At 45.4% G+C, this 25,342-nt stretch overlaps 1 protein-coding gene across 8 annotated transcripts in view; it reads left to right on the top strand.

The window, feature by feature from the left end:
* Positions 1-25,342, top strand: part of EML1 (EMAP like 1) — a 177,042-nt gene that overhangs the window by 89,657 nt on the left and 62,043 nt on the right. For all 8 annotated transcript variants that reach the window (XM_026515310.4, XM_057318478.1, XM_026515311.4 and 5 more), the window contains exon 2: positions 11,063-11,245. In XM_026515310.4, coding sequence (XP_026371095.2) covers positions 11,063-11,245 — 183 coding nt within the window. The remainder of the gene's footprint in view (positions 1-11,062; positions 11,246-25,342) is intronic.

The raw sequence follows: 25,342 nt of genomic DNA, 5'->3' as shown, positions 1-25,342 counted from the left end.
CTGCTTCTCCATCTCCCTCTGCCTCTCCCCCAGCTCGTGCTCTCTCTTTCTCTCTCATATAAATAAATAAAATCTTAAAAAAAAAAAAAGATTAAAAAAAACAATTAAAGAAAAGAGGACAACTCAAGATAAAGGGGACAGATTGTAAGCTAGCCTTTTAAAATTAATAGTTCCTCCTTTGACCTCCAGGAGCATTACTCAGACACCAACAGCATTTCAGAGTCAAGAGCCTGTTTCTCTCTACGTAATGAGAGAACCCTATGAACAGGCAACAAAGTGCACTTCCCTTGCCTTTTGAAACAGACAAGTTACTTGATCTTTTTGTGCCAGTTTTTACTGTAAAACAGTAGTTAAACCTAAAAGTCACATCCACAAATGGCTACGCGAAGATCTAGGGTAAAGGCAGAGCTACGGGGTCATCTTTTTGCCTCTGGATCCAGGGGTGATGGAGGACCCACCTGAATCCGTGACCTCTCTTGAAACTCAGAAGCTTGCATTAGGCGAGGTTCTCATGAGAGTGAAGTCAGAGGCGGGGCCGTGGACGTAATGCTTGGTCCATCCTTTGGCCACTCATCACGGGCTGTCATGGGAGGGCTTGTACAGGACTCTGCCTTACCTTAAGGTCAGTGTCACATTTCCTCAGCTTGACCGGAGGTGTTCCAGAGGCAGAAATGGTCCTTTTCACTCTAGAGCAGACCTGTCTCGTGGACCAACCGCTGCACAGTGCTTGCAGAAACCGCACAGTAACTATCGTCAATGCTGACTTCCCTGAAGGTCAGTGTTCGCTTTCGCTGTTACAAACAGTAGGACTCACAACAGTGAACTGTAGTAATACTAAACTACCATTTGTGTTGAGCATCTCTTTGCCACCACTTTGTTAGATGTTCAAATAAGTCAACGTTTATCCTCACAAGAACTTCAGAAGACAGGTGGTGTTCCTGCTAGAGCGGCCAAGTCCTTTGCCAAGACGACACAGCTAGTAAGTGACACACCGGGCATTGAACCTTTGCCCAATTTGAACTCCAAAGCAGTGCTCTTTCTCAGGGCCCAGGGCCCAGGGAGTCCAGAGCAGGGTTCACGGAGTGTCAGCCTCCCCAGGGACTAGTTTTCTGAACCGTGTTTGGACCTTGACAGAACGCTGACACGAGTCTGAGATCCGTAGCCCCGAGGAGGTCTGCCGCTGGCCGAGGACGCAGTGCCTTTAAGAGCAGTTAGCCAGCTAAGACATCTGTGCCACGGGCCTCACACCACCGTGGGTTGGGTCCTACCTCCGATTCGATCTCGTCTGTCCCTTTGCCTGTTCCGTCAGTTTGCGCGGCCTGGTCACTGATGGTTTCCTGATACCGAGATAAAGCGACTCTCTGCTCGTCATGTGTAAACAGATCCCCATGCCTTCCTAAGGACATGAGAAGGTGCCAAGGCCCCAGATACAAGATCCAGTTCATACGGAAGTGTAAAAAACCCAAGAGGTGCAAATATAAAGAAGATTGTCTTTTTCAACCCCCCCCCCAACTCCACAAAGTGCAATGATGGGGGACAAGAATGCAAAAACTTCGAAAAAAAGATAAAGCAGTTCTGTTATTAACACTGTTTTAATGACATCCGTGGGTAGATTTTAGAGCTCCAGGAACGAACGTTATTTTAAAATTCATAACTCGCTAAGGTGTTACTCATGCTGGATTCCCAATCGAATAAGGTTCTCTCTGATGGAATTCAGGGGCACTCGCCCATCGTGTGCTGTGGAACCCTGTGAGATGTCCCGAGGCTGGAAATGGTTTGTGTTGGTTAGACCAGGCTTTGGGCTTTGGTTTTCTTTATGCCAATCCATTTTTTTTGCCAGCTGAATTTGAATTTGAAAAGTCATTTGAACAACACTGGCCTTTTCTATACCCAAGAAGGGTAAGACCTACAGACAGCTCACACTGCTGCCAAGAAGCCTTCCAGTCTGTTCTAGAGAGGAGCCACCCAAGGAGCAGAAGTAGGAGAATGAATTGCAGGCTAGGGCAGGATCTGCAAGCCACGGGCATTAATGTCACAGGGACAACTTCAGCAAGTCTTATAAACAGAGGTTCTCCTAAGCACACCAGACTTTTCCGTTTTTAATCGCTTGTATTTAAAGACAGGCATTGAGGTGGTTGGGGTTTTGTGCTTTGGGTTTTGGGAGTTTTTGGTAAAATATTAAAATTTGATTTTTTTTCTTATACAAATTTGACAATATAATTAAAATAGAGTCTGATCTATGCACTTTTATGAAAGGCATCTATAGAGCAAATGGAGGCCATAGGGATGCTATTTTGCATTGTAAATTTTTAGAACACGGAGCAGGCCTGCGCTACCTTACTTGGTATGCTGTTATAGGTATAATATTGTCTTGACAATGCAAGGTAGTATGAAACAGCCAACTTACTCCTTTTCAGTGCTGTGCGGGCCCCCACAGCCAGTGCACACCCTCTCTCCCAGCTGCTGTCTACTCACACAACCCCCAAATCATAGAAATGCATGATTCTATATGCCAGATTCTTTTATGACTTAGAAAAAACATACTATTAATCAAACACTAATTTCTAATTAATTTTCCAGTGCTATTTTGCTTAACAACGTTCAGACAACACACATAGGACTTTTGAAGGAAATGTTAAACTCAACTTCGGTGATTTTTATCAGTAATAATAATTAACACTAATGATGACAGTAGCCCTATTATAGCTGGTGTTTATAAAGCATTTACCATATGCAAAAATATATCCTAAGTGCTCTACATACATCAACTAATTGAATAGTACAACAACCGGCTGAGGTAGATAACTGTTGTTGTCTCTGTTTTACAAATGGGGAAACTGAGGCATGTGGCGATTAAATAATTTGCCCCAGGTCACACAGCTAGTAAGTAGCAGAGCTAGGATTTGAACCCATGTGATCTGACTGTCCAGAGTCCACGCTCTTTGCGACTAGAGTACATCCCCCTTCACAGGTACTCCCTGACACTAACTTAGTCCTATGATGGTTTCTTCCAATCCATAGATCTTTCCCTGCCCTCTTCCTGAGGCCGGAGACCTTCCCAGTTAGGTGTGCCGTGCTCCAGGCCGCCACGTGACAGCCGCTACACAGGCTTGCCCTCCTTTCTTTTATTCACGTGTTAACAGATTTTATTCAGCGGTTTCCCTGCTTCTGGAGGAGGATACCTTTGTCTCTCCCCTTTCCTCCCCTCCATTTGGCTTGACCTGGTCAAGTGGGGCTTTCTTGCTTTCCCATCCAGGTCTAAGGACAAACGGAGAAATCGCACAGAACTGCTGTCTATTCACAAGAAGTTGTGTAGAGCTTAAGGACGATCTCTTTCCAGTGAGCAACAAGTATTCAGTTTGGAATATTTCTTTGCTGAGATCTCAAGGTGTAATAACAACCAACCTCCACAAGCCAAATACCAGCAAAGCCAATGAGCAGACCTTATCTCCCTCGGACTCTCAAAACGTTATATTATTTTTTATGTTAACATTCAACACATCTGCTTTTTGGAGACAGTTCTATATATTTTAACACAGTATAGATTTGTGTAATTACCACCCCCATCAGGATCCAGAACATTTCCATCTTTCCCCAAAAATCCCTAGTGCTGGACCCCCACCCCAAGCCTTGACAGCCCCTGCTCTGTGCTCCTTCACTAGAGTTTTGGCTCTTGGATAGTGTCACATCAGTGCAATGATACAGTGTGTCACCTTCAGAGACCGACTTCTTCACTCGGCGTAGTGAGTGATCCCCCCCAAACCGCAGTATCAGTGGTTCCTTCCTGTTTATTACTCTGTGGATGCAGCGTATCCGCCCACCAGTCGAAGGACCTTTGAGTTGTTTCCGGTTTTTACCAACTATGAATAGAGCCCCTCTCAACTTTGACGTACAGGTTTTTATGAACGTGGGTGTTCATTTCTCTAGTAAGTACTTGGGGATTGCTAGGTCACAAGCCGTGAGTGTGTTTAACTTCATAAGAAAGTGCCAAGCTGCTTTCCCAAGTGAGCCTACCATCTTGTGTCCACCAGCAACCTAAGAGAGTTTCTGTGCCTTATACTCTGGCTGCACCTTGTTTTGTTGGTATTTTGTATTTTAGCCATTCTAGGAGCTGTGTAGTGATCGCTCATTGTGGTTTGAATTTGCATTGCTCCAATGGCCAGTGGCGCTGAGTGTCATTTTCACGTGCCTGTTGGGCGTTTGGTGAAATGTCTATTCAACTCTTTTGCCTGTTTTTAAATTGGAGTGTTTGTTTTCTCATTGCTGGGTTTTAAAAGTTGTTTATATGTCTTCATCCACAGGGAGGGACAGAAAAAAAAGACATACTCACCTGAAACAGTATGAATCCTCCATTAGGAGTATAGAGATTGATGTTTGTAGTTCTTGGAAGGTGAGGAGTGTGTAAAAAGTCATTTGCAAACTCGTACCTCAAGTTTGATTTCTTTAGAGAGATAGGTCTGTGATATATTTTTAAAGAGTTATACACTGTTTTCTTCATAAGATCTTAGCAGTTTTATACGTATGTGAATGCGTGATGAGTTCTCTGGGTTGTCGGGAACTCTCTCTCGGAAGTGCTGTAGACACACTTAAACAGTATTTCTGTGTACGAAACAATGATCTGTTACCTAGAACGTTGGCAGAACCTGAATTTAGGGGCATTGCAGATTTATATCCAGTAAGCAGAAATTACAAAATGGTAGATTTCAATTTCAAAGGCCATGATTATCTGAGTACTCATTATGCTTCCCTGTTTCCATGTTTTTGTTTCAAGTATTTCTGTTGCCTGAATGCCATTCTTCTTGCTTTTCCACGTAGGTGATTTTGCCCATCAAGGCCAACCCCCACTGGCTCCTGTTTTCCCGGATAGAATCAATATCCCCCTCTCTATGTTCACTTACCACTTTACATATTTCTCAATTATGTAACTTGTCAGATTGTCTTAGAAATTTGTGGACATGTGTCTTCTCTACTACACAGAGAGCTTTTGAAGGATAACTGTGTTAATCCAATCATCTTCATATCCCCAGCAACTAATTTGATGCATGCTTCATAAGAGATACCCACTTACCCATCTATTCATTCATTTACCAAATACTTATTGAGTTCCTAAGAGGTGTTGCAAAGTGGGAAGGTAGAGCAGTGGACTGGCAGAAAAAATTTCTGCTGTCGTGGAGGTTACATTTTATTGAAGTTTTCAGAGAACTGGCTTCTGATTTCATATATTTTCTTCATTGTTTGTCCATATTTTATCCCATTGATTTCATCTCCTTGTTATTTCCCTTCTTTCTTCTTGATTTTGTTTTAATTTGCTTATCTTTTTCTAGTTACTTAATGTGAAAGCTGAGAATCATTGAGAATTCTCTCCTTTCCTAATAAAGAGATTTTAAAGCTATTAATTTTCCTCAAAGACCAGCTTTGCTGCAACCCACACATTTTGATATGTTATATTTTCACTATCATTCAATTAAAAATATTTTCTAATTTCTCCTGTGATGTTGTCTTTGACTCAATGATTATTTAGAAGTGTGTTGTTCGGGGCGCCTGGGTGGCATAGTCAGTTGGGCACCCAACTCTTGATTTCAGCTCAGGTCATGATCCCAGGGTCGTGGGAGAGAGTCCTGTGTTGGGCTCTACACTCAGCAGGAGTCTGCCCCTCCCCTGCTCATGCTCATTCTGTCTCTCAAATAGGCAAATGAATGAATAAAATCTTTTTTAAAAAGAAGTGTGTTTAATTTATAAGTAGAAGGTGTTTTCCTGGTCCTCTTACTATTTTTTGATTTCTAATTTAATGCCACTGTGGTCAGAGAACATACTCTTTTAGACTTTAACTTCATCCAGGTCTGTTTTTTGGGTTGAGAACATGATGTGTCCTGGAAAATGTATGGTGTGCACTGCCATTGTTGAGTTAGCTTTCCATACATATCCAGGAAGTCGAAGTGGTTTATAATGCTGTTCAAACTTTCTACTTCTTAACTGATTTCTTAAATTAATTGTCCTATCAGTTGCTGAGAGAGGAGTGATAAAAACTTCAGGAATAGGGGCGCCTGGGTGGCACAGTTGTTAAGCATCTGCCTTCGGCTCAGGGCGTGATCCCAGCGTTATGGGATCGAGCCCCACATCAGGCTCCTCTGCTATGAGCCTGCTTCTTCCTCTCCCACTCCCCCTGCTTGTGTTCCCTCTCTCGCTGGCTGTCTCTATCTCTGTCAAATAAATAAATAAAATCTTTAAAAAAAAAAAAACTTCAGGAATAATTGTGGAATTGTCTATTTCCCACTTCAATTCTGTTTTTGCCTCATGTATTTTAAACCTCTATTGTTATGATTGTCTTGTCTTTCTGATAAATTGATCCTTTTTTCATTATGAAATGGGCCTCTTTATCTCTGGTAATACATATTATTTGGTATCTATTTTATCTGATTATTAATATTGGCACTCTAGCCTTCTTATGCTTAGTGTTTGCATGCTATGTCTTTTTCTCCATTCATTTATTTTTAACTTGTGTCTTTGTATTTAAAGTGTGTATCTTGTAGACAGCATATAGTTGGGTCTTGTTTTTTATTTTTCTGACATTCTTGGACTTTGAATTGATGTGTTAGTTTTTTTTTTTTAAGATTTATTCCTTTATTTTAGAGAGAGAGCAAGTGTGGGGGAGAGGGGAAGGGCAGGGGGAGAGAGAGAGAGAGAGAGAGAGAGAGAGAGGGAAAGAATATGAGAATCTCAAGCAGACTCCCCGCTGAGCAGGGAGCCTGACACAGGGCTCAATCCTAGGACCCTAAGATCACAACCTGAGCTGAAATCAAAAGTCAGACTCAACCAACTGAGCCACCTAATTGATGTGTTTAATGGAATTATTGCTTTAATGTAACATTTAATGTAGTTATTACTGTGTTAAGTTTACATTTATCATTTTCCTTTTTTTTTTCCTATTTGTTTACTTTCTGTTCCCCTCTCCCTCTTTTCCCCTCTTCTTTTGGATTATTTGAGTATAGAATTTCAATTTAATATTTCTGTTGGTTTTTTTTTTTTTAGCTACACTTATTTGCATTAGTCTCTAGTAGTTCCCTAGGGATTACAATATACATCTTTAACTTTTCATGGGTCCCTTATAGTCAATAATGTATAATATTAAACTTTTATGTAAAATATTAAAACCTTGTAGATCCATGTCTTCCCCATCCTTTGTGTTATGGTAGTTATGTGTATGACATGTGCACACCTTATGGATCCTGTCAGTGTCATAACTTCCATCTTCAACGGCTTAAAGGTTATAAGAACAGTAACAGGAAAACGCAAAAAGGAAAAAAAAGTCTTGAACTCACTCAGACATTTTATCACTTCCAGGGCTCTTCATTCTTTCCTGAGGGTCTGAGTTTTGATCTTACATAATCTCCCTTTACCCTGAAGAACTTCCTCTGGTACTTCGTGTAATGTTGGTCTGCTGGCAATGAATTCTTTCAGTTTCCATTTATTTTTATGTTTTTTCTTTGCCTTCGCTATTGGAGGATATTTTTGCTGGATATAGAATTCTGGATTGAATTTTCTTCATTCAGTACTTTATTTTTTTTTAAGATTTATTTATTTCAGACAGAGAGAGAGCACAAACGGGGGGGAGGGGCAGAGGGAGAAGCAGATTCCCTGCTGAGCAGGGAGCCCGATGTGGGATTCGATCCCAGGACTCTGACCCGCCGAAGGCAGATGCATCACCGACTGAACCACCCAGGCGCTCCACTCAGTACTTTAGAGATGTTCTGCTGTCTTCTAGTTTGCGTGGTCTTTCCGCACTATATCCTATGTCCGTTTGCCCTTGCTGCGTTCAGGATGTGCACGTCATCTGGTTTTCCGCAGTTCGATTGTGATGTACCTTGGGCGGGGCTTCTCTGTGTTTATTCTGCGTGGTGTTCGTCTAGCATTTTGTTGTTTTACATTTCTGTCTTTCATCAGATTGAGGATATGTGGGGCCTTTATGTGTTAGATATTTTTTTCTGCCTCATTCTCTTTCTTTTTATATTCCAATGTAGTGTATGTTGGACCGTTTGAGATCCTCTAACAAATCCCCAAGGGACTTGGCTAACTTCTTTTCTCAGTTCTTTTCTCTGTGTTCTTCACCCTGGAGACGTCCTCCACTCATCCTCAGGTTTACTGGTCTTTCCTCCATCACGTCCATGCCGCTGCATCCAGTCAGCGAATTGTCTGCTCCAGAAGTTGTATTTTTCAGTTCTAGAACTTCCATTTGGTTCATTTTTTATTGTTTCTGTTTCTCTGCCAATGCGTCCCACTTCTCCATTGAAATTTTCATTCATTGGAAATACCTCATTTTCCTTATCTGTTTGTTCCAATATTTTGTCATTTGGAGTTGAACTCAGTGTATTTTCTTTTCTCTTGAGACTGTGTTCCATTTCTTGATTCTTAGTACGTTGAGCAATTTTGGATTATATCCTGGACATCACAAATCTTAAGTTGTAGGGATTTTGTCTTCTCTTATTTTCCTCTGAGAAGTGTCCTTTCCCTTGTCTAGGTGGCTACGTTCCTTGGCTGGACTTGAACTGCAAACTGCTTCTTGGGCGTCTCCTCCAATCTGAGTTCCGCTCTTCTGCTGTTAGTGGTGGTACTTGAGTCTGTTCCGTGCTGGTGCAATTCCTGGGTCAGCCAGAGCTGAGATAGGCAGAATTTGGGAATCCCCCTCTGGCATCTTTCCTTCTGGAATTTCCCCACTCTCCTCGGTGTTCACAGTTTTTGGACTTCACTTCTTGGTTTTCTTTGGACAAAATGGCTACAGGGTTTCCCACATGTACGCTCACCCCTGCCGTGTACCACTTAGATCTGGCTAGAAGCCATGCAAAAGGGATTTACTTGTTTATTTTTCCAAGTGAGTGTGAACTCCCCACCAGAGTCTATACACCTGTGTCTCCCCTCCAGTACTTCCAGGTAGTTGTTTTTTTGTATAATTTCTAGGCTTACAATTGCCTTCTGTGGGCAGGAGGGGGTGGGTGCTGTCCATGAAGGGTTTGTCATACCTGGAAGCAGAAGCAAGTCCATGATGCTTACATTGTAGTTGGGAGATAGCAGATAAGCTAACAAGAGCACGGTAACATTATGGAAGGGAGAAATAAAGTTGAGGTGATCCAAGTACCAGCCTTAGGTTAGGTTGTTAGGAAGCATCTCTGAAGAGCTCTGGTTGAATTCACACCTAAAGAACAGAAGAATTTGGTCACGCAAAAAGCTCGTTGAGAAATGTTTTAAGTATGGGTGCCTGGGTGGCTCAGTCCTTTGAGCATCTGACTCTTGATTTTGGCTCAGGTCATGATCTCAGGGTCATGAGATTGAGCCCTGCATTAGGCTCCGTGCTGGGCATGGAGCCTGCTTAAGATTCTCTCTCTGCCTCTCCCTCAGCCACTCCCCTGCCTCTCTCTAAAAAAAAAAAAAAGAAAAAGAAAAAGAGATGTTTCAAGGAAAGGCAACAGCAGATCCCAAAGCTGTTAGGGCAGTTGTGAAAGGTCAGTGTGACCAAAGCACGGAGAGTGAAAGGAGGAGTTACATGAGATGAGTTTCCAAGGAAGGAGACTATGTGGGACCTGGGAGGCCTTGGTAAGGAATTGGCGATTAACGGCTCTGTACAAGAGACCAGGATTGCCATCGCTGTAAGGGGACACTTACCAAACCGATTTGACCACTCGTGTTACTTTGTCCGAGTACCCAGACCTTAGCAGGCATGACTGGTACATAGTGTAGTCTTGGTTTTTTTTGTTTTTAACGAAGTCAAAAATTTTATTTATATGATCTTAGATTCTGCGTTGCAGCTAACTTTTATAACATTACTATCTATCATGTTTTGACTGAATAATAAGATTATCCATAATTATCTGAAGAGGCTATTAAAATACTTCTTCCTTTTCCTATTGCGCGTCAGCATGAGGCCAAATTATCTTCGTATATTCCAACCAAAATAACATATCACAGCAGATTGAATGAAGAAACAAATCCAGTTTTCTAATAAGTCAGACATTAAAGAAAATTTTTAAATAATCAAAATGTCAGTCTTTTCACAAAACTATTTTTGTTTTTAAAAACACAGCAATTTTCCACAATAATGTGTTATCGAATGTCATGCTTTTGTTGCTTTTAAATAGGTCATGATTCAATATTTATAAAATGCCTGTCTTAATTTCCAATATCGTTGGTACTGATGGACTCATTCACACCATCAGAAGCTACTTGTGGTCCTCAGTAACTGACTAATATAAAGGAGTCCTGAGACCAAAACATTTGATAACTGCTATGTCAAAGCTATTTTACCTGCAAAAGATGATACATTAACTTTACCTACATAGTGAAATCATGCAAAAAGTTTTTTTTCTCACATTTTTATTTAAATTCTAGTTAGTTAACATATGGTGTATAATATTGGCTTCAGGAGATAGTGTAGTCGTATGATTATGTGACCACCCCGTCAGCTAGCATCAGTGGCACCAAAGCTAGAAGACCGTGCGGTGGATTTCTGCAGTGTGTGCGAAATTGAAGTGGGTGCACCCTAGCCGCCCCCCCCCCCCGGCCTCTGAGGTCTCTGACGTCATGGGAAAGAAAATATGTTGCCTTGTGTCTAGAATAATATAATAGCAATTAAAACCACAGCTAAGGGCACCTGGGTGGCTCAGTCGGTGAAGCGTCTGCCTTCGACTCAGGTCATAATCTCAGGGTCCTGGGTCCTGGGATCGAGCCCCACGTTGGGCTCCTTGCTCAGCAGGGAGTCTGCTTCTCCCTCTCCCTCTGACCTTCCCCACGACTCATGCTCTGTCTCTCTCCCTCTCTGTCTCAAATAAATAAATAAAATCTTAAAAAAAAACCCCACGCAGCTAAACAATGAAAAGCACAAGCAGAACGAAAAGACTGTAGTAGAATGAGGCACAGTCGTCATAGGTCGTAAAAGCTGTCCCATGTTTCTGCATAAGAGCTTTGCCTTCCATTGATAAATATTGTTATGTGTTAGCCACATGCACGCACATGGATGTTGGTCTGATCTCCCTGGGGGCACTAACGAGTCACTGGTTCCTCTCCTGTGGTTCAGATGACAGCGCTTCGGCGGCCAGCAGCATGGAGGTGACAGACCGCATTGCCTCCCTGGAGCAGCGCGTCCAGATGCAAGAGGATGACATCCAGCTGCTCAAGTCGGCGCTGGCGGACGTGGTTCGGCGGCTGAACATCACGGAGGAGCAGCAGGCTGTGCTGAACAGGAAAGGACCTACCAAAGGTGGGCATCTTAGATGCGCGGGCGGCAGACAACCTGGTCTGGCAGCAGGTGTTCGCCCCTAGCGCGTATGCGCATGCTTGAGCTTTGACACAGACCCGAGACTCAGAACACCAAGCAGCTGCTCTTGGCATTGCCAAAATCATCACACAAAGCAGGACAGGGTGTTTTTGGCTTCATGTTAGTGAGTTGTTCAGCCCAAGGGTGTACGTGAGTAGGTAACCAGTAAACGCTCAGAACCACCCACGGTGGATGGTCAGGAGCAATCGTGTATCAAGTTTAGGAGGGGGGACGTAGCTTGCAAGGCAGAACCTAGAACCGAAAAACCCCACGATCCTTTGGGCGCCCTGGAGGCTGTTCGCCCTAGAAACTTCTTGATAACTCTCCTGTCTTTCTTTATACTCAGCTTGTCTGCTACCGTTCAGTTCAGCACAGCCAACAGTTAATTATCCAATGTCTCGGCAAAGCTCGGAGCCAAGGCCTGGGGGCCCAGAGGGGGCCCTGAGGAGCCCAGAACCCGTACGTTCATCACTCACTGCCCCCGCCCCCCTTAGCTAGTAAGCTCCTCCTGGGCACAGCTGCCTGTTTCGAATTTCCTGCTCTGCTGTCCAGGAGAACGTAGCCTACTACAGAATTCAGTACCTAGTGGGTTTCTGGCAAATTTAAATCATCGTTTCATGTCCTTGTGGCGCCTATGTGTGAAACATAAAAAAAGCAATATTTGTGTTTGAAGTGACTTTGTAGTGACCCTCTTCCTAAAATTTGGAAGTGTGACGCCTCGTAAAAGCTTCTGTCCTGCTACTCATCGTCCCCCAATGTCTGTTCAACCCATATACATTGCTCGTCGTTTGCCAGGATTTCTGTTCCTCGTGGCTAACTTTAGAAAACAGAATTCATCTTGGCTGTTAAATTCCTTTGATTGAAACATTTGAGATCACACTGGCATGTAAATGTCCCTTTAAAATTAGCTTTTTTTTTTTTTTTGGTTGTTTGGATTTAACAAATTATTTCACAGTTACCATGTTTTTCTTGGAGTCAGGAGAGGGTACTGTCTTATGTTGCATATGTTACTTTTTTCTCAAGTGCTTGGCCACATTTTCACATATCCGCGGAAAGAAATCTATTTCTTTGTCCTTCTGGGTAATTATCACCAGCTCCATGTAAGAGATACATGCTGGGCAATGTCTACATATTTCTGTAATTTTTTTTATCTGAGTATAGTTGACACACAGTGTTACATTAATTTCGGGTGTAAAGCATAGTGATTTAATATCTCTGGATGCCGTGCTCACCATAATTGTAGCTGCCATCTGTTACCATATAACACTACCTCTTGAATAATCCTTTTATTTATTTATTTACAAGATTTTATTTATTTATTTGAGAGACAGAGCACAAGCGGTGGCGGGGGGGGTGCAGAGGGAGAGGGAGAAGCAGGCTCCCTGCTGAGCAGGGAGCCCAACAAGGGGCTGGATCAGGACCCCGAAATCAGGACCTGAGCTGAAGTCAGATGTTTAACCAACTGAGCCACCCAGGTATCCCTTGAATAATCCTTTTAAATCATGTTTTTTTTTTTTTCCTTCCTCCTAAGTTACAGAGTGATTAGGAAACTTTAAAAAGAAACCAGTTCATTTTAGATACTCTTGACCTGCTCAGCTTTCCAAAAATAAAACCGACGACTACTCTACCCTAAAGGGTCCATTCGAAGTTGTTACTTCATATAAAACGTCAGACTTCCAAAACTTCTGTTTTTAAAACAATTAGGGAAAAAATAATACAAGAGACCTGCCAAGGAGTTTTCTTCCCTTGATTAAGGGTGAGGTTTGCTTTTTATGAAACTTTGTCTAGGAGAATGATTTGTTTTCATAGTGACCTCTATTTCTCTATAATATTCTTTTCATAAGTAAAAGTAAATCAGAGCATAATAGCCAGGGGGTCACTCACCCCAAGAAGTAGAACAAAGATCATAAGAGAGCTGGTGAGTGGGGTGGCATCCCCAGGATACAATGGGCCACGGTTTCCCCCAAGCAGGTAATTACAGGACAGAGGAAGCAGAGGTGGGGAGGTGGAGGAGGGGGCCTGTCCGAAGCTCTGGGTCACTGCTTCCCTTCTGGGGAGGGTCGTGTGGGTGCGTGCGCACCTGTAGCTGGACAGCTATACTCAGTAGCCACAGCTCAGTTGGGGGATCTTTCAGACAAGGTGGATTGGAGGCAAACTTGTTTTGGTTGTAAAAGGCCACATTATTATTATTATCGCACTTTACAGTATTTTGGCCTGCCAGCCTCGTGCAGACTTGAAGAAGACGGGACACACGGCATTCCAATGGTTAAACATTAAGTGTTGTCAGCTTAGGGTTCATGTTTCGGGCTTGGGGTGCACATCTTTGCACTGTTTGCCCCGTGACAGGAATGGCTGTGCCACCACGAAACAGGCCACACTGGTGGGCAGTGAGCTTTCAAGGCGCTCAGCATGGTTCAGCTCAGAGAAAGTGCGCGGTGGGTGCCGTGGCTACGCCACAGTCACCCCTCGCTGGTAGACGGCAGGGTCCACACAGTCGCCCCAGTGTTGCCCGTGAGGCCGTCTATCATGATTCTAGGCCCTTTCCATGACAGACCTTCACTTATGTGAAGAAAGTTTTCGTGACCTCTCAGCTTTGACTTACTTTATTATTCTTTGCATGACTTCACTAGCATAACAATGAGGACTGCAGTCTCAGGATAATAATTCACTGACAGATCGCATTCATGGCTCCCCGAGACAGGGGGCAGATTGTGGCCAACCCTTCCGATGCTGGGCCTGTGGACGTAGGGTTTATACAGAGGGAGCGACGTCTCAGACCACTTTTCCTTGGCAACATTCTCCTGTCCCTGGGATTTTTAACAGTGCTACCGCCCTGGGTCTTAGGAGTTATTCAGTCTCTACCTAAGCTCCCCAAACTTTGTTCCTCTTGTTTTCTTTTGCCTTTGGTGTTTTGTTTAGGTATTAAGAACTGGTTGCCCTGTCATGCATCTTAGCTCGAGAGAACCTCAGCCTGCAAATTTGCTTTTGTTTATGTTAGATCGACTCTCAGGTGGGGAGATATGGCATTTTTTAGTTATGCTGAGCTTGGGTTACCATATAGTGGAGAAAAGAGAATCAAATAGTTTGTGAAGGCCCATATTTTAAAAATTCTTGGCGATATTAAAGCTTTTTCGGTGTTGTGGTTGGAGCGGGGGCAGTCCTCCCGGCTCCCTAGCAGAATGTGGTGAGAAGACCCTCTTATAGATTGCTGTTGTGAGTATAAGTACAGAAGAGCTTCAAGAATAAGAGTTCGCTGCCACATCATGCACTTTGGGGGATAAATGGATAGAAAGGAATGGAAGGAATGCAAGCTATAGGGGCATGGCTAGAAAACCCGCAGCCCTTCGTAGGCTTGAATACAGTGTTATCTTTAAAAAATGTCTGTGTTATTGGTAACAACAGGGAAAGTGCCCATGCATTGCATTAAGAGTCAAGAGCAAGATATGAAACTGTTTATATGGCATAATTCAAGTAAATAGACAAAATCTGTGCAAAAAGACGGGAAAGAGTTATACCAAGAGTTATCATTGATGGTGTTTTTTTTCCGAGTGATAGGATTGTGATTGCTTTTCTCTATACTTGTTAGTTGTTTTCTAAATATTCTTTGGTGTAATAAGCAAAAGAAACTTGTGTTTTTAAAAATGACTCCTTTCTGGGGCTCCTGGGTGGCTCAGTCAGTTAAGCGTCTGCCTTTGGCTCAGGTCATGATCCCGGGGTCCTGGGATTGAGTCCTGCATTGGGCTCCCTGCTCAGTGGGGAGTCTGCTTCTCCCTCTGCCCCTTCCCCTGCTTGTGTGCTCTCTCTCTCTCAGATAAATAAAGAAAATCTTTTAAACAACTCATTTAAAAAAATTAAAAAATGAAAATTACTCCTTTCTTACCCCTGAATCTGATCTTCACCACACTGAGAACAGCAGCAGGGCTCAGAGCACATGTCCGGAGGCTGGAGTTGGCTCACGTGTGTTCTCAGGAAGACAAGGAATCATGGTTTGGAGTTAAATTCATAATGGGCCCATTGTACACATGCATGGCTAATTTCCATTTCAGTGCAAGGGGAGTGCGATACGATTTTACTGTAAAATGTAGATTAAAATATAGTCATTGTCCCATGTATCTGGGGTTGTCTGCTTTGTTATGCATTAACTGGCAAGTAAGTTCTATTTATCATTTTATTTATTTTTTATTTTATTTTATTTTTTTAAAAGATTTTATTTATTTATTCGACAGAGATAGAGACAGCCAGCGAGAGAGGGAACACAAGCAGGGGGAGTGGGAGAGGAAGAAGCAGGCTCATGGCGGAGGAGCCTGAGGTGGGGCTCAATCCCATAACGCCGGGATCACGCCCTGAGCCGAAGGCAGACGCTTAACCACTGTGCCACCCAGGCGCCCCCTATTTATCATTTTAAATTTTGCTTGTGTGTTCAGACCGTAATTCGGCAGTTTGCCTTTTGTAAACTTTAATATACCTTTTACAGACTTTTTTATTGGTTCTATTCAGAGCCCCATTAATTAACAGATCAGAGAATTACTAAATACAACCGAACTTTCTGGTCGAGATGCTCATATGAACGTAGGTCCTGCTGTTCTGGGACATCAAAACCTCCCAGTGTCAGGACTTAGCCTCCGAGAGCGCTGTTGAAAGCAGACTACGGATCACCTTTCAGTAGTCTCTGCTACGTTGACGCTTCCTCCTGATACTCAGAATGAGACTCGTAGCTACATTTATTGATCGGCTGGGTGCTGGACATTGCAATAGATATTTTGGATATGTGAGCCCATTTCCCCTCTCCGTGGTTCTTCGAAGTAGGTGCTGTCATGCCCATTTTACAGATGAGAAAACAGCCTCTAGGAGGTTGGATAATTTACCCCAGGTTACACAAATCTGGCACTGGCCCCAGGGGCTGGCTGGACTGCCTTCTTTCCACCATCTATGTTGCTTTGCTTCGCATTTTTATTTAAATTCACATTATTCAAATCAAACCAAATATTTAGGGAATGAATAACCGAAGGACTTGAAATGCAGGCTCTCTTCTCAAGGTTTAACTTGATTTGCAAAGTGTCCCAAATAGCATAGATCATATCTGGCACATGATTGTGTGAAATATGTATGATCCCTTCACAAATTTTATTAGAGAGGGACAACGAACAAATTAAAATTTGAAGCTCTCCGCAATGAATGAAATTAACAAGTAATTAGTTCTTGATGCTGGTTACCTGCAGTTAGCAGTTTGTGTCCCCCTCTCCTACACCGTGCTTTCTCCTCGTCTTTTGCCTTACAGGTGGCTCTATTACAGAAAATAACTTTTGGGTTTTCTTTAAGACAGAACACACTGTCATCTCTCTCATTTTTCCCATTAATTGTCCTCCCCGGTTTAGACAGTCATTGTTTAATGAATTATGGAGAAGGTTTAGTAGATATATTCCATTTCCCAGAGACTAAGAAGGATTGTACTCAAAATTGATATTATGGTGGGCCTCCTGGGTGGCTCATTTGGTTAAGCATTCGACTCTTGATTGGCTCAGGTCATGATCTCGGGGTCATGAGATCGAGCCCCATATCAGGCTCTGCGTGGAATCTGCTTGAGATTTTCTCTCCCTTTCCCTCTGCCCCTCCCCCCTGTTCTCTCTCTCTCTCTCTCTAAAATAAATAAATAAAATCTTAAAAAAATAAAAAGCTTCATATTATGAAATGTTCAAATGTATATAAAAGTAGAAAGAAAAATACCTTTTATTTTTTACCTGGCTTCATTATTTATCAACGTGTTGCCAGTTTTATTTATTATCCCCCCGTGACTTACTTCCCTCACCCCATTAGGATTATTTTAAGGCAAATCCAAGACATTGTATCATTTTATCTATAAATATGTCCGTATATATTCTTAAAATATAAGGATTCTCTTTTTTAAAAATCCATAATACCCTTATCACAAATTTATTATTACAAAATAATTCCTTAATATCAAGTAGCATTCAGATTTTTCCAGTTTTCTAATGAACGACTATTTTATAGCAGCCTAGTGAGATGCAATCCACAGAACATGAAAGTCACCCTTTTAAACTGAACAATTCATTGGTTTTTGTACGTTCACAGAGTTGTACAGCCATCCCCACTCTCTAATTTCAAAACATTGTCATCGCCCCAAAAGATACCCCCTTCCACCCCCCCGCCCCTGCTCTCTAGCAACCATCAGTCCACGGTCTCCACAGATGTGGCGTTGTGGACATTTCGTGTAAAAGGAATCATGGGGTATGTGGTCTTTGGCCGCCGTCTTCTCTCACTTAGCAAGTCTTCAGGGTGCATCCGTGTCCCGCAAGTGTCAGTAGTTTATTCCCTCTGATCCAGTCCCTCACTCCGTCTGACGGCTGGATCAACTCTGGTGCTTGGAGACGCAACATACTGCTTATCCGTTCACCAGCTGATGCTAATACATGACTTTTCGTAATCGGTTCATTAATGTCTTTTTTTTTTTTTTAAAGATTTTATTTATTTATTTGACAGAGAGAGAGACAGCTAGCGAGAGAGGGAACACAAGCAGGAGGAGTGGGAGAGGAAGAAGCAGGCTCATAGCGGAGGAGCCTGATGTGGGGCTCGATCCCATAACGCCGGGATCACGCCCTGAGCCGAAGGCAGACGCTTAACCGCTGTGCCACCCAGGCGCCCCCATTAATGTCTTTTTTGTCCATACATATTTCCATTATATTGACTATTCAGCCTTACAGGATTCTTACATTACCAGACCTGGGCCCGGGAATCCAAATAACCCATGATACCGGGGAGAGCCCCATCTACCCACCAACACTATATTAAAACTTGATTCATGTGTAGACTGATCATTTTAAAACCTTTTTAAAATCATATAAGAAAAGGAGCGCCTGGGTGGCTCAGTCAGTTAAGCATCTGCCTTCGACCCAGGTCATGATCTCAGGGTCCTGGGATCGAGCCCATATCGGGCTCCCTGCTCAGTGGGGAGCCTGCTTTTCCCTCGGCCCCTCACCCCCCACTTGTGCTCTCTCTCTCTCAAATAAATAAATAAAATCTTTAAAAAAAAATCACATGAAAAGAGTTAAGATTTTAAATCTGCTGAAAGTCCTCAGGCTTCTGGCACAGCAGGTAAAACTGTTCTGTGCTCGCTCTTTTCTCCCCGGTGTGGCGAGATCTTCCTTCCTCCTCTTGCAGCGCCCCCCGTGGTGAGGCTGCCCCACAGGCTACTCCACCAGTCCCTGTGGTGGTCTTTTATCTTACAGGTAATGCTGCGGTGGTTGACCTTGTGCGTGTGGCATTTTGCATTGTTGCCAGTAAGTCCTTAGGACAGATCGCTAGAAGCGGGATTGCCTGTCAGAGGATGAGAGCGCGAGTGACTGTGCCGGGTGTCAGGATCTTCCACAGGACTTAAGTAATTACCCGCCTTGTCTCACAGCGTAGCACACACGGTTTGCCTCCTCCAGTTCCAAATGTGGACATTTCGTAAATTCTGAAATGGATCATTAGGGGGTCTTGAGCTCAGGGTCATAAGTTCAAACTCCATGTTGGGGTCCACACTGAGGGTGAAGCCTACTTAAAAATAAATAAATAAAAATAAATGAAGCCTATACATAGATTCCTTCCAGTTTGGGGAGCCTGGGTGGCTCAGTGGGTTAAGCATCCAACTCTTGATCTCGGCTCAGGTCATGATCTCATGGGTCGTGAGATGGAGCCCCATGGTGGGCTCTGCGCTGGGCATGGAGTCTGCTTGGGATTCTCTCTCTCTGTCTGTCTTCCTCTCTCTAAAAAAATAGATAAATAAAATAAATGGATAATTAGGAATTCTAGATTCATAATGGCCAGATATGCTAAAATTAAACTTTGAATTTCTACACATAACCACGTACATAGTCACACTTTGCATAATTAAATTTATTTTTAAACCTAATGGGGTATTTTCCTTATCAAATATTGCACATTGAGTTATTACTACAATGAGACTGAAAGGGTTTCTTGGTCCTTAGGTTGTAACATCTCATAATAATAAGCGTTGATAGGTTCGACTAGCTATACTCGAATTTCTGTATTTATATCAGCTACGGTTTTGAAAATATGTCATCACAGGTAGTAGTTCTTGAAGTCTGGATATTCCAATCCGACCACCTAGAAAGATTGGAGAAAAATTATTTCAGGTTTCATCGTGAATGTTTTAGACCTGAGATTGCAAACACCTTTTCAGAGCCAGAGGTTTTCAGTTACCATGCTGTGGAGTCATTTTGCAGGAAATTTAACTCCTGGCAGTTTATCGAGGACCTTCTGTGAAAGAGTATGCCAAGTAACTGCTGGCCATCAGTGCTGCACGTGTGGCTGGCCCAAGGGCCTGGCCTCTTCAGCCTCGTGGCTCAGTCCCTGGTGGACTGTCGGGTCTGTCTACTAACTGACTCAGTGTGGCGAAGTCATAGAAACTCAGAACACTCTTCCCACATGAATTAGGATCAGATTTCAGGGTGGGAAGAGACATCCTTAGAACGCATTTGGATTCGAAATGGGGCCTAAGGTCACGCTGCCAGCTGGGGACACACTGGGCCTAGTGCTCTGCCCTCACGGCCAGACCTGAGGTCCTGCCCCTGCCTACACCCCCCTGCCTCCCTCACTTTGCCAGGCATCTTCCTCTGCCCATCCCTGGGTGTGCTGGGTGCGGCCGAGGGCACTCGTGGGTCTGATTCCGCCGTAGGTGCCTCTGACCATAAGTGACACACTATGCTAACTCTTCTCACATCGCGTTCCGGGGGCTCGATTGCACCCAGATGTCCAAAAGCGTTTCATCATCTGGATGTAGCCATAGGATAAGAGCCCCCACTTCTCGTGGGCCTGCTGCGTCCCGGACACGCTGCTGACAGCTCGTGTTCCTCATTCCCGATCTTCGTGGCAGCCCTGCAGGCTGGGCGCTGTTCCCCGTATTTCACAAAGAATCTGGGGCTTGGAAAGGTAGTGACTTCTCCGAGGCCCTGTAAGTAAGCCGAACTGAGAGTGAGCCAGTCCCGTCTGACCCCCTCAATCCTCTCTGCTTCTCAGTTTCCCTTGAGATTTGAGATTCCAGCCATCCTGATACCGCTCCAATGAACGCGTTCTAAATACACACCATTTATCATTCATTCTCCTTTTATTTGAGAAATTCTTCTTTCGTGCCATGTGTCTATGTTTTGCCCCTAGGAACAATTAAAATGTTATTTTAAAAATCCCTTTTATGAACCAGAAGAATGTCTCATATCTTAGTGTCATGTGGAGGCAAAGGAGTCATTTATCTTCGCACCTGATGAGCGGGAAATTGTGTTTGAACCTTTCCCTGTGCTATTTCTCGTCCACGGTTTTAAAGATCGCTTGTCTGAAAATGACTCATTGTAGCCGCCCGCTCCCGTGTCCTCCCGTCTCCCGTCCTCCGATCCAGGCTGCTGCTTGTTCACACCGGACATCAGGAGGCATTCTTTTCTTCCAGAACTTTCCCTTTATAGCGGCCGCCTTTCGCCCTTGAGTGGCTGATCCCATCTAGATGTGGAAACACGGAAGGAACCTGCCGGGGGGTCGTGTGCACGATGGGCGCTTAGTTAAAGGCGTATTGGTGGCAGCGGTGTGCTGTTGGCGGAGTCAGTGGTGACAAAAACCAGGGGATGTTACCCAGACAGGTGTAGCACTAACGGGATCTCTCCACCTTCCCCGTCCCTCCGAGGGCGCTCACCGTGCCCCCGCCGCATCCTCTGTTTTTCTTTCATGATTTCTCGTCAGAACTTTGAGGATTCTGTTTGCTTCCGACGATGCTGTGTCACAGCTTGACGTACAGATCTGTCAGCCTGGGAGAGCCCGCCGCACGCCGCTGAGCTTTTCACGGGCTCGGCCACCCTCGTTCCCCTTTTGGGAGAAGGACAGAACTAGGTTATTACGAGACTGAACTTTGACATTATGAGTCAAGAAAAAAATAAAAATTTCATAATGACTCAGAAATGGGGACATGACGCCTTCTCTGGGAAGCAGGGCTTTTGTTCTTGAAATTCAGTGCAGTGTGACCCACAAACCCGTGTGGAACACCTTCTGTGGAGGGATGCCACCTTCAAGGAGCCCTCCGTCGATGCAGTGGGCAGGCGAATAAACAGACGCTTGCCATGCTGTGTTCTGGGGACGGCAGCACAGGCCTGGGCTGCGGGAGCAGGGAGGAGGCTCACCCAGCCTGGTTTGGTGGCAAGCGTGGGGGGAGGGGTGGGGCGGTCCTGGGCCAGGGGCCCCAGAGGAGCAGAGCGCCAGACATCCTCCTTGAGCCCCTCTGGGTCCCCTCGTCCAGCCAGCTCTCCCTGCAGGCTGACCTGTGGGGGCCGCACCAGCAGGCCCTTGCCCTCCACCTCCCAATCAGGGTTTGGGCATTGGGAACCCTAGCTGGGGATTGGAAGGGGGGCAGAGGAGGAGGCCAGAGTATTTACTTCCTTGGCTCTTTTCTCATGGGGTCCTTCGGGTTGGCTCTGTCCCTCCCCTGCGTGTTGCTGCTGCTCCCAGAGCAGTTTCTCTCCCTCTGGGTTCAGGTAGCTGCTCCTTCCCTCGGTCCGTGGGACCTGGGAGGGATGATGGCTTCTCTGCTGTCAGCTCGAGGGATAGGGCAGTCCTCCCGGGCTGATGGACAGGATGGAGAGAGCTAGGTGACACCCCTCCCGGCACAGGTGTCTGCCGCCCACTGTTACTCTGGAAAGTGAGATTAGCCCAGCTGGGACAGCAATATATAAGCAAGGGCTAAATTGTAAGGTACAAACTGGCATGGGGTAGGAGCTCAGAGAGGGCAGGAATGCCAAGGAGGGGACAGTGGCATAGCCTGTGGGTCTTAAACTGTGGTCCCCAGAGCAATGGCAGCATGACCTGAGAGCTTGTTAGAAAAGCAAATTCTTGGGCTGCCCCCCAGACCCAGCATTGGAAATGGGCTGGAGCCCGGCGGTCCGTCTTGTAACACGCACTCCGGGTGAGTCTTACACACTCAGGTTTGCGAGCGCGACAGAAGCAAAGCTAAGGAGTGGCATCGTTTCTCTTGTTGGTTTGTTGGGGGGGCGCACTGAAGAGTCTGGATGCATAGTGGGAGAAATAAAGTCATACAGACAGAATGAGAGCAGCTTGTAGCGGTTATGAAAGACCAGATCCTGACAGGCCAGGTGGCAGGGAGGTGTGCTAACCCAGGGGTCGGGACCGGGTCCTCTCTCCTTTCTGGGCTGGTCGTGAAGTAGGAGCCCCCCCCCCCATGTGCAGGTCCCAGTAGGACGAGACAGCACCCTTCCAGTTGTCCCATTCTGCTCGACAGTGAGCGTGTGTGGCTGCCCTTCCATTTTGTGTCGGTCCTGGCGACCGTAACACAGTGTGGTGGCTCCTGGGTGCTGTCGGAGATGGTGGCGAGGGACGTCAAGGTGAGGGTCACGGGGAGATGAGCCTGGAGAGGGCTGACCAGACGTGCAGGAGACGCACCATCAGGGCTAGGAGTCATGCTTCAGGGACAGGCTGGACAGGCAGGAGCGGCAGGAATGGAAGGGACAGCCAGGTGGACATATGCGTCATTCTCACCTCCAGGCCGCTGTGACCAACGACCTCAAACTGGGGGGGCCTGGAAACAATAGACTTAGACTCACACCACTGGAGGCTGGCAGTCCGAGACCAGTATCACCGGACTGAAGTGAAGGTATGGGCAGGGTCGGTTCCTGCCGGAGGCTCTAAGAGAGACTGTTCCAGGCCTCTCTCCCAGCTTCCGTGGCGGCCGGCCATCCTTGGCATTCCCTGGCTTCTAGATGCTTCAGTCCCAGCTCTGCACCTGGCGTCACCTGGCCTCCTCTTCCGGGGCCTCTGTGTCTCTTCTCTGCTCCTCACAAGGACACCATCACTGGGTTCAGGGCCCACCCCAATACTGTATGACCTCATCTTAACTAATTACATCGACAAAGACCTTATTTCCAAATAAGGTCACATCCGAGGTTCTGGGTGGATGGGAACGTTGAGGGTCCATGTATTTAAAAAAAAAAACCAGAATGGGAACAGAAATGGTGGATGAAGCCGAGAGAGAAGGTAGAGCAGTGACAGTGACGGGGACGATGCCTGTCCTCCTGTGGGGAGAAGGGTCCCGTCCTGTGGGCGTGGCATGGCAGACTTGCGCAAGAGAAGATGTGGAGTCCCGGTTCCGGAACCGCGGTGCCTCGCTGAGCAATGCTGGCTCCCGCCACGCTGGGCCCTGGGGCGGGCAGGTGCTGAGGAGGCGAGGAGAGAGCATGGAGGGTGGCGGAGGGTGTGGTGCTCTGGCCGGGGCGCTACCTGTGCCCTCTGCCGTTTACTGTCATGTTTGAAGAAAGAAGGAAGCCTGACCCCCTGCCTTAGGGACCGAAAAGTTTTGGTGTGTTAAAAACTTGGCTTTCTATGCAGTCCCGTCATTGTTTTTAAGAACCTCAGTCAAGGCAGGTTTAATTCTTGATGCACAAAATACATTCCACTAGCATTTCAAATTTGACTTCAGAATAGTGTTAGATTTACAGAAAAGTTGCAAGGATGGTACAGACAGTTGCCATCTACCCGGCACCCGGTTTCACCTCCATTAGCATTTTACATCAGTACCCCACAGTGATGATACTTTATTTTTTATCCTATCCTTAAAAAAAAAAAGATTTATTTATTTGAGAGACAGCTCATGGCGGGGAGGGGCAGAGGGAGAGGGAGAGAGAGTCCCAAGCAGACTCCACGCTGAGCGCAGAGCCTGATGCAGGGCTTGGTCTCAGGACCCTGAGATCATGACCTGAGCCAAAACCAAGAGTCACACGCTTAACCTACTGCACCACCCAGGTGCCCCAGTGATACAGTTTTTTATTACTTAGAAGCACACTGTACTTGGATTTCCTTAGTTGATCCCTAACATCCTTTATTTGTTGCTCCAGGACCCCCCCCCCCCCCGATTACGTTTGGTCATCATGTCTCCTGGGGCTTCTCTAGACTGATGGTTTCTCAGATTTTCCTTCTTTCTGATGATCTGGACGGTTTTGAGGGGCCCTGGTCAGATCGTTCATTATCTCTCGACTTGGGTCTGTCCAGTAGGTCCTGGGTTTTAGGGAGGAGCACTGCAGAGGTAACGTGCATCGCCATCACATCCTGTCCAGGGTACGTGCTGTCGACGTGACTCATCCCTGTGACGCTGGCCCAGGTAGAGTTCACCAGGTCTGTCCGCAGTGAAGTGACTCCCCGCCCCCGGCCACAGCGGGTTGTGCGGAAGGCCAACACTGTGCCCCCGCACTTACGGAAGAGAGGACGGTGCTCACCTCCTTGAGGATAAAGCATCTACATACATGATCTGGAATTCTGCGCTGGAGAAATTGTCTTTCCTCGCCCGTTTAATCATTTCCTCAATTATTCCATCAGTATGGGCTCCTGATATTTACTTTATACTTTGGGCTATAACCCAGAGCTACTGTCTATATTTTGTTGCTGAAACTGTGGCAGCTCTGGCTCCTGGGGGAGCTCTTCCAGTTGGCTCCTGGGTCCCTTTGACTTGGCCCCATCTGTACAGGGTTTGGGGTTCTGTTACTGCTTTTGAGCACTTCCTTACTCTCTGGCTCTACAGGATACTCCAGGCTCATGTTGTACGCGCCCTGCCCCAGCCCCAGATTCGCGCATTTCCCCACAGAGCCCTGGTTCTTTGTTGCTGAGGAATCGTGTTAGAAACCAGGGTTTGGGTGCCCGGTGTCCTTGCTTTCAGTACTCTCAGCACGCCGAGCTAAGGAATGTGTTTATACTGGGGCGCCTGGCTGACTCAGTCAGTTAAGCGTCCGACTCTTGGTTTCAGCTAAGGTCACGATCTTGTGGGTTGTGGGATCGAGCCCCATGTCAGGCTCCATGCTCAGTGGGGAATCTGCTTGAAGATTCTCTCCTTCTGTCCTTCCCCCCACTCGTATGTTCACTCTCTCTCTCTCTCAAATAAGTAAATCTTAAAAAAAAAAAAAAAGTGTGTTTATAACTAACCCATGTTTACGTACATAGGTATAATTTTCTCTGTAGCTCTATCAGGCTAAACATGGCTTCATA

The sequence above is a fragment of the Ursus arctos genome, unplaced genomic scaffold (assembly GCF_023065955.2).
Source record: "Ursus arctos isolate Adak ecotype North America unplaced genomic scaffold, UrsArc2.0 scaffold_25, whole genome shotgun sequence".
Lineage (NCBI taxonomy): Eukaryota > Metazoa > Chordata > Mammalia > Carnivora > Ursidae > Ursus > Ursus arctos.
The sequence above is the reverse complement of the archived record's forward strand: the minus strand, read 5'-3'. Positions and strand labels throughout refer to the sequence as shown.